The sequence below is a fragment of the Rhodnius prolixus genome, unplaced genomic scaffold (genome assembly GCF_049639745.1).
Source record: "Rhodnius prolixus isolate KJV_2025 unplaced genomic scaffold, Rpr scaffold_8, whole genome shotgun sequence".
NCBI classification, from domain to species: domain Eukaryota; kingdom Metazoa; phylum Arthropoda; class Insecta; order Hemiptera; family Reduviidae; genus Rhodnius; species Rhodnius prolixus.
In genome coordinates, this window is record NW_027411593.1 from 27,352,993 (window position 1) to 27,368,219 (window position 15,227).

Sequence of the window (15,227 nt, forward strand, 5' to 3'; positions counted from 1 at the left end):
CAACTTTGAGTGAGATGAACTTTACTGATTTAATTAATCCAAGCTTATTTGAAATTTTAATTAAATCGTCCCTTTCCCAGAACCACACAAAGTGCCCCCCCCCCAAAAAAAAAACTTACCTAGACATGATTTATCGATAACAATGCGCAAGAAATGTAACATACAATTGTATAGAGCGTTGTTTAGAACGCCATAGTGTAGAAGTCGGATAATTATTCTTGGATTGAGCAACTAATTCTCCACCTACAACTTAAGAATGATTTACTTTGCGCTCTACAGCAATCTCTCTTTAAATCTCTAGACAACTCTCATTGCCAACTATTATGTAAATTTAAACAGATCTGGAAACGTTCAATTCCTATATATGAAACGATTCGTACTAAAAAAAAAAACAACTATAACTTTAGAACTTTAGCAAACAATTATTTTAGAATAAAAAGTTGTTTAGGAATTGCCGAACACGTTTTATAAGAGAATCCATTCAGGAAATCTATCAAATCTCCTCTTTTTCAATAGTTGAAAAAGGATATTTTAGAGATTCTTAATTTACAAGTGACAACGTTTTGCAGCAGAAAGCGCTATCAAAATCAAAGCAAAGGCACTAAGAGAAATGAATGAACAGAATAATTTCTTCATTCTTTATCAGGAAATCATCTTAAAACTTAGTTTTGTTTTTTTTAAGTTGTTTTCTTACGTTAAAATGTTAAGCACATTTTGTAATAAAATATAAAAAAAAATCAGAAAAATTGAAGATTAGCAAATATTATTTGGCTTGTCGAAGATACAATAAAAATGAATATTTTTTAAATAAAATTTTTAAATTAAACCTTTATAAAATAAATGTATATTCTGCAATTGTCAATTGTCAATTTCGGTTACTGTTATTCATTTTTAAAGAGATATCCCATTTTGCCCTCTGAGTCTCCAGGTTCTTATTTTTAAATATTCAGTGACTTCACAATAGATCTCTGCTTAGAGCTATATTTTATATTCTCACCATTATACCTCAGACAGTTGGTACATAATTTGCAAATTATGTATATTTCAGAGATTTTCAAATTTTTATCTCATTTTAATTCGTTTTTGGAATTTTTATTCACTATAAACACACGTAGGCATATAATATAATGCAAAAATAAGTTCGTATATAATGTGTTTGTTAGTGGTGAGAGAGCAAGAATAATAATAATAAACAAATAAAAGTAATAAAAAAAATAGCAGATCAATGTTTAAGCAATGGCATTGTTATTAAAAAAAAAGAAAAAGGTAATACTGAAAAATTCATCTCTAAAGCAACTTGGAGCCTCCCAATATATGTATTTTGTTCCTCACATTCATGAAAACACCAATTCAGTTTTTCGTGCTAGATTAGACTGGGTTAATTTAATTCAAAACATTTCTCAGGTTCACAAAACGCCTCTATAATCAAGATAAAATAATTAAAAGTTTTGAATGTCATAAGTCAAAATACTGAATCTGTAAAAACTACAATTAATTTTGCTTCGAAGGAAATTTGATATTTTACTTGTAGTAAACCATAAAGAGAAATAAAAAAGTAACAAGATAATAAAACTGGATCGATTATCCAATCATAAATATATATTTAAAAAAAAATAATAATAAAATAATTTTTACATAAAATAAAACTGGTAAAATACTAGAAGTACTGGAAACTACAACACAACTTAAGATAAAAAACAGATGAAAAAATAATTTTTATCAGCAAAAGTTTAAGTGTCACAAAATTCATAAAACTAATTCCCCCGTTAATGTGTTTAAATAATAAATAGGCACAACATTTATAACACTGAAATAGTAGGATATTGGAAAGGCATATTTAACAATTTTTATTTTTATTTTAAGTTAAAAATATTTACTCAAGTTAGTTAACACTCAATATTTTTCCATCTTTTTCCTTTTAAATTTTTTTTTTTTTAATTTTATTTTTAGTTTTATATATATAATAATATATTGTCCTTCCTTAAAAGGATATTGTCTGTATAGTTTGAAGACACCTAGAGGTAATTTTAAAGACTGGGAACTTGGACAGGAATAGTAAAACATTAAACTTTTTTCTTTTTCGTTACAAATAATATGTTTACTACACTCACACACACAATTTTGAAGGGCATTTAACATAAAAACAATAAAAGTAAAAATCTTCTATAATGATGGTGATGATTCAATGTATGTAAACTATTATATTTTTAGTAATATACTTTTTTTTTCCTCATACTGCCCACGTTTATTGACACTAACAGTAATTTATGCAAATTTTTATGTAAAGAGGAAGGGAACAAGTGATAAAACTTTATTAAAAGCACTGTTGTATTTATGAATTTTAATTTGTGTTGAATTCAAGCATTTTTTTTTTTTTTTTGTTTTATCAAAGAGGATTATTTGAGAACAATATTTCTGAAAGTTAAAATATAAAGCAACTTTTTTTATTTCCATGCATTTATCATTTATAGATTAAGATAAAAATTTAAATTTATTGAAAACTGATAAAAATTGAAGACTGCGAAAAAAAAAAATCTGGAACCAACTTCTTACGATATAAATCGTAACAAAATATAAATATGTTTTAAGGGCCAAGAATCAATTTTTTCAAACCACTTTCAATTTAAGAAAATAGGATCAAAAATATTTATTTCTAGGATTAATTTCTGACCACTTAGCAGCTGAAACAATTCGCAAATTTATGGCATGATGAGTTTGTAATAATTATTTTTTTTTCATCGCAAGGGCCTTTAGTGTTCATATATTTATTTATTTACTTTTACGTATACTGAAGATGTATCTAACTAGGACTCACATGGAAAAAGATAGTAATGTGAGGTCTTATGCTCTGTAAGTATTACAAGCTTATAAATTCGCTAGACAAGTAAGACATTTGTTTGGTTGCCCTAAAATGTTTCCTAGATAGTATACGTCAAAAATTTCTCTCTTCTTAAAATTGTTACATTTATGAATAAATGAATTAATTAATTATTATTTATTCGAGTTATAGCTTGGTTATTATTGTACCAAATTGTAAAAATATCCGTGCATTTAAACTAAATCTAACATGAACCTACTTCTTAGCCTAACTATCTCAATGTTGAAAATATGGTTAGGTCGCTGTGCTTGACAAAATCAAAAACTTACTAAATGTTGAAAATAGTACCTCAAGTTTCCTAAAAAGTAGATAAAAAGAAAAATATCCTCGAAATTTCCCAGTTATACTAAATTAGTCACAGTAATATGTTATTGCCCTAATTTTGTAAAATGTGTGAAGATAATATAAGAATAAATTTCATTATGTTTGTATATATCTTCACCAGAAGTTACATCAATAGAACTCAAGACAATAATTTGATTTAAAATATTTAAATGATTTCTTTTCTTTATTATCTTTCTTTTACTAAGTGTTAAATGAGATAATCTAAGCCTATTGCAACCAATCAGCTAAGGAAACCTTGATTTAATATCAAAATGATTGCGCGTATTAAAGAAAAGATTAACTTTCTAATTCTGATAAAAAAAAAGAAGTAAAATTATTAATTGTGCACGTTGTAATCGGACTCATAACTTGCAACATCTTCAGATTCAGTCGTTTCGAAGCACCTTTGAGCCCTAAAAGTATTAGCATCCTTAGAATTTTCTAAATGCTGCAATCCAAACAGAAATTTATTACTATTTATTTGAGTAAATATATACCGTAATTGTTGCTTTTTTTTTTTTTTTAAAGTCTTCCTCCAATTCTTTCTAACATATTTCTTTTAAATTGGTTATACATCAACATTGTGGTGCATATTATTGAAACAAGAAACAAACCGTATTATCTGTATTTTGTCAGAAGATGGTTTTCACAAACTGAAAGTGTATACTCTCCCAATTTCAGTGAAAGAATATATTCTAACTTTGTGGATGTACATCTTTATTTTCACTTTTATACCCACCGTATAATATTCACTAGAATTTAATGATTAAACCCTAGATAATGGAAGAATAACAGAGTTAATAAAGTTTAGGATGTTTTCTTTAAATGTGACAAGAACTCACTTCGAAGGAATGGATTTCTACATTATACATTGGGTTCAGATTATATAGCAAAACTAATATTCTAAATTTTTTATAATGTAAAAGAAGAGCAAATAGAATTGGAGAAAAGAACTATTCTGAGAAATCCGTCTTTCTAATTTACTTATAAGCGTAGAAGAATTAGTTAAGTTGTCAGAGGAAGTGGAGAGTTAAAACCTAACGAATCCCTTTAAACCTATCAGTTCAGTTCACAAGTGTTATTTAAGAAAATAACGAAGCAGATGATCGCCATTCTCATTAAGGATACGAGAAATGTCTCTCTTTAGTAAATACGTAATTATACATTATATTTTTTCATTCTTCACTAGTATAATTTAAAGACAAACAACAAAATTTCACTTTGTAGATGGAAACAACTATTTTTTTTTATTAAATTAACTCGATTTGTAGTTTTAATTTTTGTCTACATTTTCCAAACAAACTTTTTGTGAATTGATGATGCAGCTAAGAATCAGAGAAGGCCAAAAATCGAAAATTAATAAAATTAAACGTAATTAATAATAATTAATCGATATGTGTTTAATCTGCAACAATAGCGTTTTATAATAGTGTCTGGTTTTACTACCAGGAAACATCTTTGAATAGGTACTTTTAATAATTTAATCAAAAATTTGTTGTATTATTTTTGATCAAGTTATTTTATAATTCTGACTAGCTTTTGCCTTAAAAATGACAAAATTCTCTTTGCTTTAAATACCTTCGCATTACTAAATACTCCCACGTTGGATTAGCTTTTTTTTTAACTGAAATTTTGAAAGAGTAAAATACCTATTGACGTAGCGTCGCACAATGGGAAAACAAGTGAAATGAAACTTAGATTTTACTCTTTATGTTGTGTAATAATCTCGGTTTACAAATTGGTTAGCAGATTTTATGATGAAATAATATCTCAGTCTTCCATTAATAGAGGATTTTTGTCATATATACAGGAAAATAGATTTTGAGTTAATAACTTTGTACCGCTTTTAATCTTTTTAACAATCATGTTTTCACTTAACATGGGAAATGCATATCATTCATAAAAATAGTCCTCCTGTATATAGATATAATTTCTTATTTGTTTTTCTTTTATTTTTTGTTAACCATCAATTTTTGTTTAATAAAATACAATACAAATGCACACCTTTAGCCCTTGAACACATGCTCCCGGTTTAGTTTTAACGGAGACTAATATTATCACTTGGCTTTAATTTAACTTTTAAATCTTTGATATAACTTTTAAACATTTTATAAAAATTCAAAACTTAAATTTTTTTCTAAAACTAATCTATTTTTTTTTTTAAATATTTTTCTGTTTTAAAGAGAAAAAGGCAACTTTTAAATAATATAATCAATTTTCTTTGTTACATCAATTAATTGGTATAATTTTTAATTTTAAATCTTTAAATTTATAAAATGTATTTTTGACGGTAATATCCATATTTACGTTGTGCTTCCTAAATAATTATTTCTCTTTTTACAAGTACATCAACTTCTCACATGCTAAAAAAAAAAAATATCGTTCATTCAAAAATTAATTTCTTATTGAAGAAAATGAAGTGAGAAATTTACAGCTTGGAGAATATTAAAAATTGTGTACTGCGGTAATATTACATTATTATTAGATATTTTCTTACTATAGCGTTTCCACATTTCTCAAAGATCAGCACATTACATAGGATAGCAATTTTATACATACATACATATATTTCTTTATTTTCATTAAACATTATTTAAAACTCTTATGCACAAATGCTAAATGTTTTTTTTTAAATATTGTTTCAAAAATTTATAAATTTTAATTATTCAATAAAAAAAAAATCGATAGTTTAACAAGATTAAACTTTTGAATCCTTTGTAACAGACTAAACTATTAAAAAAAAAAAATTGTTCGAAAATTTTATTTTAAAGGATGGCATATCATGCAATTTAAGCTTTTTTCATTAATTTTTTTTTTTTGCAGAATATATTATTTTAAAAAATTGCAATGCACGTTTTAAGAGGTGAAGGGTTATTAACAGGCTTGTAAATATTTTCTTATAACTCGCTAATTTTCAACTTGTTTTGTTTTTCTTTTTCTTTCTTTTGAGGGAATATATTAGCATAGAAGTATATAACAAGAACTGGTGATTGCTATTTATCGCGTAGCTTTAATGCAAACATATTTTATATAATCTCTTATTAAACATACTTATATGTTAATTTATAATTTATTTTTCTTATTGCTTCTATAAATTTTTCTTTGTTTTTTTTTTTAGATGAAATATAATTTGTGTATCAAAAAATAAAGATATTTTCATTTTTACTTAAAAAAATTGCAGTAATTTTCAAGGTCAAATACGTACTCACTCACAACATACCACTATAATTGAATTTAAACAGGCGAATATTTGCTTCATTCCGTAATAGTATGTTTGTGCTCACATTATATAAACTATTTATTTTAAATTAAAATAAAAAACTAAAACTAAAAAAAAAAAAAAAATGAGCACATTAAAATTTTTAAAGCTATTATGTTTGTTATTTAATTTTCATTTTTTATACTTCAGATAAGATTTATGTTGTTCTATGTAAAATGATTTGTACCAGCAACATTTTAATATTCCCCTCACAAAGGACGAAGGAACAGTATTTAAATTTATTCAGAAACTCTAGACTGATCTCTTATATGTTATTTGAAAGACTCGTAAATAATTTATTTCTCTTTAACTTTCGTTACTTTTGTTAATTTAACACAAAGCTATGCTACTCTAATTACATTTAAAGTTTTGCGTCATTTTTCAAATAAAATTATTAAGTTCATGTCTTTTTTAATTTATGCCAAAAAAAAAAAACATTCTTATTAAATATCGTCTTGGATCAATAATTTTTTGTTTTTTAATAACAACTCTTCCTTTAATTTTTTGTTTTGTATTTCTTACTAAGGTACGACTACAATATGTATAGTAAGTAGGGGTGCAGAAAAAGGGAATAGTTTAAAAAGCACTGATGTGTTAAAAGTAAGCCAAGAAGTTAGAACCTATAGACAGAGTTTTACTCCTTTCATGCAAAAGCACACAACTATTTTATTTAATTTCAAAATAAAGATCTGTAATTAAGGATCGGGCTCTATTCACAATACTAGAAAAAGTGATCATTCCATTTATAAATAAATTGTAATTCTCTCCTTTACAGTTTAACAGGTTGTTTTAAAATATTAAGGATGTCGATGAAGAATGGTTTTAATTTTTCAGCGGGTTTTACGTCCAACTACCAAACATACTTTCCTATAAATTTCTCATGTTAAACATTAAATAAAATCCAAGGCCTAGACCGAGAATCGAACCCTGTACCACAATACATATTAGCTTTGCAGGCCTCGCCTCTAACCGCTCGGCTACCGTGGCGTCTGAATGGTTTTAATACATTTATTAAGGTGCGCTTAAAAGTTAAGAATATTCTTAATCCATTTTTACGTAGTTGGAAAATAATTTAAAAGAACAATTAATCTTAGAGAGGTGCAATTAATTTCGTTTTAATAATGATTATTTACATCTATGCAATTGTAATCAACGGGAAAGATAAGTTACTAATCCGTTGGTGATTAAGTTGTTCATTAATATTAACTAATTATAGCTCACCTTATTGTACCTAACCACCGATTTGACCTTATAACTCTCCAATAATCAATAAAAGTTATATTTTACCCAATTTTAAATCTGTAAAATACTTAGATCGCAAAATTTATCTAATCTGACCGATTTCTTAAAAAAATTATTTTATTTAATCTGTTTGTTTAATAAAGTTTCAGCTGAAGAAACTAAAAGTCACTGTTTATATTGTCTATTTTCTTCTTTAAAGCCTTTAAAGAGGACCCTTTACAGTAATCAAAATTAAATGTTGTTTTGACCACGGAAAGTTGGTAAAGTTCATTCATAAGTCACAAGCGACATTATTAATACCAAATTTTAGCTGGTTGTGAGAATAATAGCAATCAAATCACACTATTAAGTCTAACTAACCAGATCTCAACTTCAAGTTTGAAAGAAATTTATTATGATCTTCGAACGTGTAACACTAATTATGAGAATTTATCCACAAAATCTGCTTTTTATTTAAAGATTTTGGTCAAATAATGTGGCGAGCATGGGCGTCAGTGATAAAACGGTTATCCAGAAACAATTAGCGATTGAAGTCCCAAACAATGTAGCGTTTTTGAAGTAAGAACTTCGATTTATCTAAATTCTGTTTACGGAACCAAACACTTATCCAATTATCTCGTTTTAATTGTCTATCGACGAAGTAGAATATCTTCCAGCTTACTGGAACCTCCAGTGTTGAAGGTTATAAAACTCCACGTCAAACAACAGTCTCATAAATAGATTTGCAAAGACTTATATTCTGTGAACTGCTATCTGAAGAATACACTTTCACTAAATCCATTTACACTGTATCTAACTTACAATTAATTGCAATGTGCAGCATACATTGCATTGAGAATATCGGAGTCACAATTAATTTTGCAGGTTTGTAAGAGGCTTGGTTTTGCACAATTAAATATTTCTAGTAGCAGTTATTTGCTTCAAAAAAAAATTTTAATTAAACTGGACTTGAACAAAAAATATCTTAAACATAAAAACTTAGCCTAGAGAAATGTAATATAGAGGAATCAACTAACCGCAATTAAAGTAATGATAGAATATAATAATATCTTGGAATTAAGAAGTCCCCCTGCTCAAATATTACAGATTACAGTTTTCCCCTTAGTTTACATAACATTACTCGTATAGCAAGACGCAAACTGAACTTAGTTCAACGGTACTAATCTTCAATCATTATCAAACGCTCATCATCCAAAATAGATTTATATTTCGGATTAATACCCTTTCTATCCTAGAAACAAATAATCTGACTACAAATTCATTGGAAAACCTGCTTAGTAGTGTACATTACAAATAATGCTCAATATTTTCACCAGTTTTTTAAGAAGGCTGAAATTTCCAGCGAGTCAAAATTGGATTAACGCACAATTATTTTACGAAATGTTTTTGATATACTGTAATTTATACATCAACAAATTATGCAATAGAATAGTGGTTGCATCATACTTTCTTAAAAGCTTAAAAGTAAACCGTTCAATTTATGATCCACATTTTAAACTTTTGCTTAAATTTAAGTTTTATAAAAGAATGACCATTTTCATATGTGAATAGGCACAATCATCTGTATATATGACCAAATCAACTTTTTTGTTTAAGCATAAGTATATGTACCTTTTTAATATTTCCGCACATCTAAATATGTTATGTACTTAAGAAACTCAAAGATACATAAAAATATAACATTATAGATCTTCTATATTTGTCGTAAGGAGAAAAAGATGTACCATTCACAATAGAACAACAGATTCAATTAAAAAAGAAAAAAAAACTAAAGAATAAGAGTGATAAATATGACTGATTTATTTCTTTTGTGACTGCCCTGAGTTTTAAAAATAATAATGATAATGAGATGCTATGAACAAAAATTTATTTGACTTAATCGATTATTTATATCATTTTTATTTTTTATTAAAACCTAGCTTGACTAAGTCATCTAATATACACTATGATATTCAACTTTTATAAGTAACATTTAAAATAAAATACATCAATTTTATTTATTTATTTTTTAAACTTGTATAAGCTTACAGTGTTGTTCAATATTTCATATGAATTCTCAGATTTTTTAAAAATTAAATCCTTTATTGTTTTTCTTTTACTGTAATATTTGTTTTCTTTATTTATTTTTTATTTAACAACTGACTGAATTTATTTATTCAGACTATCAAAATTCTGTTTAAGGCAAAGCTACCTATTTAAAAATAAACAAACAAAATCTTTTATTTATATTTATTTTTCGCATTTATATTTAATGTTTGAAATTACAGCTTTATTTGATGAGTTTCTTTTATATGAAGTATTTTATTCATAATTATTTGAACGTAATTATGAACAATTATATAATTATAAAAACCAATAAATATAAAATATTGAGTATAATTCAGAAAAAAATTGTGGGTAACTCTTTTATTTGAAGAAAAAAAAAACCCTAATGGTTCTGGCACTTTCAATTTTAATGATATTTTATTTTGTAAACAATAAAAAATAATTTAATAATGGTTTTATTTTATTTTTTTTAAAGCAAAGATAATAAAAATTGCAAACAAAAATTGGGCATCACTCAATTTCACACATTCATGCTAATAAATTCCAAATACATTTGGCGGGTAAAGGGTAATATCTTTTGTTTCCATAAATTTACAAAATATAAAATACATCCGCAATCATCTTTCATTCAAATTTTTATAATTATAAGGATTTCTTTTTAATTGTAACACTGACATAATACTGAAGATAAAAATGCATAAAAATTTATTTTTATTTATTATTTAATTAGGTTTCTCAATGTTTACTAATAATTTTTATTCATTTTTGTTATTACTTTTATATTTTTATCATATATATAACTTTATAAGATTATATTATTTCATTTGTTTTATTTCAGAAGGATGTTCAAAAATCAGGCTGACAATGCACGAGTAAAGCTATGCATATTTTTTTTTAATTTTTGCCTTTCTTTACATTTTTGACTTGGGTTACAATACTTTTATTAGCAGTTTAACACAATAAAATCGAAATTGAAGCCAAGGTTTCTCTCTCTCTCTCTATACATTTTTTTTCCTTATTATAATAGCAGTGGCAGTTTTTCTTTTTTTAAGTATCAGTTTTTTAAAAAAAAGGTCATTTAAATTTACTGATTATCCATAAACTTAATAATGCTATTAATTTATTACTTTTAATAATAACTAGTTTTCTTTTCTTTTTTTTGTCATGTGTAAATTTGAAAAATTGATTAAATTATAAAAAAAAACAAGTATACATTAAAAATGAGAGAATTGTAAATTTAAAGACCTTTTTTTCTTTTTAAAAATTTAAAGAATGTGAATATGCATAGCATTTAATTTAAATTTATTGTTATAATTATTATAAAGACTTATTATAGCAATTTGAATTGTGATGATAATGTTGATGATACTGTTGTGGTTGATGATGACATTGATGTAGAAGTAATAGCGGCGATAATATTAACTGATGGCGTGATTAGGGCAATGGGACAACAACTTGGACGTAAGTAACAGGAAAATAACCAGTACGACCGCTTAGACTGCCTTCGTACCAATTCTCATCTATCTTGCTGGTTAGAGTGATTGTATCACCTTCCTAAACAGGTAAAAATATGAAAATTAATACCAATAATTGGCATTTATAAATACAATATTAATACTTGTAATGTCAATCATTGGTTACTATGGATTTTATCTTATGTTACAACACCATTGATTTCCATTCTTGTTCAAAAAAGCTTTCCATTACTCTTCAACATTAATACCGCAAGCTCTGCTTTGAGCAGTCCAGATTGATGCAGTTTTTAACAGATAGTTTATTGGAACATTAATTGCAAGATGTATGGTTGCATTTAGTTTTTTCTTTGAAAACATTATGAAACTCGATGTTAGTACATTGCGAGTTACTTGAGTACTTTAATCAAGGAAACCATGAATCAAATATTTAAAAAAATCGATTCAACTTTTTGCTCTATTTGATGTCCAAAATCGAGGCTCAACACTACTTTCTATTTCAATCGGTCTTAAATATTTTAACTGAATAATTTTAATTCTATGCGTCCCTCGTTTAGTATATATTATATATCAATGTTTCAATTAATCTTATAATTGAATAATTGTATGTAATTGAAGTATATAATTAAAATTATATAAGTTTATAGAACATATTATAAAAGTAAACTCAAAATTTAAAAAAAAAAACTGTAACAAACCTTGAATCCAAGTTCACCGGGATTTTCTGCTTCGAAATCGTAGAGTGCAGTACAGCAAGGAACCCTTGACATTGGAGTACGGGCAGGTGAACTTTTTACTGGAGATGGTAATGGAGAGGCTGTCAAAAAACATGAAGAATTATTTTTTAAAAAATATTTGTCTCTAATTTTTAAAAGTTTGTCTTATCCTGCGGATATTTTTGTTTTTTCACTCAGAGATCAGACTGCCAACTCGGGAAGTACGCTGTAGGGGGCTCCTAGATAGAGGCTGCCTAAAAAGAGTAATTTTCTTATAATTATTGAGTTTAAATAATTTTCAAATGTGAAATTTGAATTGTAAACGAAACGTTTATAAATTCCATAATAAAATGAAATAGATTTTTGCCTAATGTGAACATTAGAAAATGGTCGGACTGACCACAGTTCACTGTATTCTGCAACTAGACATCCGCTACAGCCATAATCAGATACTGTGTGATAAAACGGTAGTACGGAGGAATTGTAAGTCCTAAAGTCCCGATTCAAGTTTACTGTAAAGTGGAACAACTATGCAGAATAGATCTTCTCTTCTAGGAGCCCAGAGGTGGACATTGTTGCTTTTAACGATAGAACACTTTAGTGTGCCTCACCGCAGCGAGAAGACTCCTCGAGTGCCTTAACAGATATTTATATATTTGCAAACTTTCTGACAAATCTGTAAGATTCATTGCAAAAATTAATTTTTTTTAAAAAAAAAGAATGGGGTGAAAAGCACTCACCACGGTTCAGTTTCAAACATTAAGGAAACCAAGAAAAATCCATTTTTTTCTACATTCATTAAAAATGTTTGTCAAGAAATGAACTTAGAAAGATATATTTTTGATTAAAAAACAAAAAGTAAAATTTAAAATATTACGAAAAATAAAAATAAATTTTCTACAAAATCCGTACATAATTTGGAAAAATGAAACTTCATAACGATATGAATAGAAGATTAACCATCAGTAAAATAAAATAAAAAAAGAGGTATAGTATGACCCCCATGTATTGGAAAAATCAACAAATACAAATACTACAAAATTGTAGTGGTCACAAACATGGATTTGGAAGTGGGAGATTCCCAGTTCGAACCATTTGTGAGGCTACTTTATATTTGTTAAAAAAAAAAAAAAAAATAGTAAAGTATGTGCTTTGGCCTCCGTTCAAGGCACCTAATCACTGGCTGGACGTTAAGCCCCGCCTGAAAAAACAGGCGATTACCTTACTTACTTTACTCTGTCAGTATACTAACTTTCTGTAAGCCAAAATTTTAGAAATAATTTGGCTAATTCATTATGTATTTTTACACAATTTATTAGAGGCAAAAGTAATGGAGACTTTCAATAAAACTTTTTTAATAAATAAGTAAAATTAATGCATTCAGAAAATAAATAAAAATGAAGGTGGATTATAAGTATCGAGTAAAAAAGAATTTTGACATAAATTAAGTAAAAGACAAGTTAGTAAGTACTCTTATTAAATCATTTATGAAAATGTATTTGTAAGTTCATATAGTTAAGTAAAGAGTATAAAGTTCCTTGAAGAATTACTTAAAAAATAACTGATTAGGTTTTTATAGGGCAAAAACAGTCTATTCCAAAAATTACGTATCATGCAAATTAAACACTTGTCAATAACTATTTATTAATACTGAGGTTGAACAGGATAAGAAATTTAATTGATTTTTGAACAAGATAAAGCAGAGTTAAAAGTAAGTTTATTCATGCTTATTTTCCATGGGATATTTTAAGAAAATAAAAGCAAAAACTGTAGGTAAAGAAGAGATCACTTTACAACCAGTAGTTACAGCAACAATAAAATAAAATTAAAAATAGTTTTTTAAATTCAAAATTAAGTAGAATTTTATGAGATTCTTAGGCATAAAAATTGCTGGAAGTAATTTTTATTGTTAAAAAGAAAGGAAATTTAGGGATTAAAACTGGAATACTTTGCGCAAAAGGCGTCTTTTACAAACAATAATGTTTAACAACAAAATTTATTACTAAAGGCTACTATTTTCAGAGGGTACAAGGTACATTATTGAGTACTGTTCATTCTTTTTTTTCATTGTTGCGATAGGCTGAGTGATTCTTTAGACTGGAAATTAAATAATGCCAAATCAATTTTTTTAGTTCAAAGCAAAGTGCAAAACTTTCTATCTAAAGGTCTACTAACGTGTAACGCAAGGAAAGTGCAGTACGTGTTTATAAGTATTTAAGTAATAAAATAGATTCAATAATATAAATAACCTATATCATAACAAAGAATATTCATAACACACATGGTGTCTAAACCATGTTATTTCATACTGTGTGTGAAGATACTGGAGGAGATTATAAATGTAAATAATTTATTGTAAACATTATTACTGAACAACACTAAAACTTCTGACAAAAAGAAATCAAAATGTTAACAAAAATCTATTTTTAAAAAAGTTACTTTTTTTAAATACTGAAATCTTGTTCCTTTCTTAAAAACGTCACTTTATATTAACTCCGGCTCCGCTGAACCATATTGATTCCGCTTATATTTTAACTTCAGCTTACCATTATCTATGAAGTATCCCTGATTTTTAATGATTAACTTATTCTAAATTTAGATCCCATTATTTTCATTACAAAATTTTTAAGTTTCTAGTAATTATTTTAAAAAAGATAAGTAAAAGTTGAGTAAAGGATAAAAGCAAGTAATGGAAAATTAAAAAAAAAAAATGTCTATAATCTCAAAGAAGGGGTTTTATGATTAAAGTAAGTTTCAAAAAACGTAATTCAATAAAGTTTTCTACTGTTAATTTTGAATGAAGTTCTTACAATTTTAGGAGGAAAATATCTTAACCAAAAAGAAAATTACATGAATTTCTTGGATAATATATACAAAAAAAAAAAATAGAAATTGCATAAAACAAAATGGAAAATGATGACGAGCTTAATTGTTTTCTGAATGTATGTACAGCCATGCACACAATTTTTTTTTTTTTTACTTTTTGAGGTATTTTGGGTTTTTATTAAGGATAAGGTTAGTTAATTGTACAGACCATTAGTGGAGCGGCCCTGTTGTACTCCGCCTATCTCCAAGTGACTGGGTTTTCCATGAACTGGTGATGATGCCTGCGATGAACCTACAGCCGCACACGGACACACAGTGTTTCTCTCAACCATTAATACATCCAACGTACATGCACATATCCACTCACATATACCACTGGCTACGCAACCCTCATTACAACTTGATTTTTATGATTTATTCTCTAATAATTTTTAAAAGTTAATAAAAAGCTATTTATGATTTAA

At 26.6% G+C, this 15,227-nt stretch overlaps 1 protein-coding gene across 17 annotated transcripts in view; it reads right to left on the reverse strand.

Moving 5' to 3' along the window:
- Window positions 1-1,577: 1,577 nt before the first annotated feature.
- The window catches only part of EndoA (SH3 domain containing GRB2 like, endophilin-A), a 134,580-nt gene continuing 120,930 nt past the window's right edge, over window positions 1,578-15,227 (reverse strand). For 9 of the 17 annotated variants that reach the window (XM_074122135.1, XM_074122137.1, XM_074122140.1 and 6 more), the window contains 3 exons: window positions 14,972-15,055; window positions 11,920-12,038; window positions 1,578-11,303 (listed from right to left, as the gene is read on the reverse strand). In XM_074122135.1, coding sequence (XP_073978236.1) covers window positions 11,184-11,303; window positions 11,920-12,038; window positions 14,972-15,055 — 323 coding nt within the window. In that variant the 3' untranslated portion in view covers window positions 1,578-11,183. The remainder of the gene's footprint in view (window positions 11,304-11,919; window positions 12,039-14,971; window positions 15,056-15,227) is intronic. The other 8 variants (XR_012456525.1, XM_074122141.1, XM_074122149.1 and 5 more) reach the window with 1 other exon arrangement.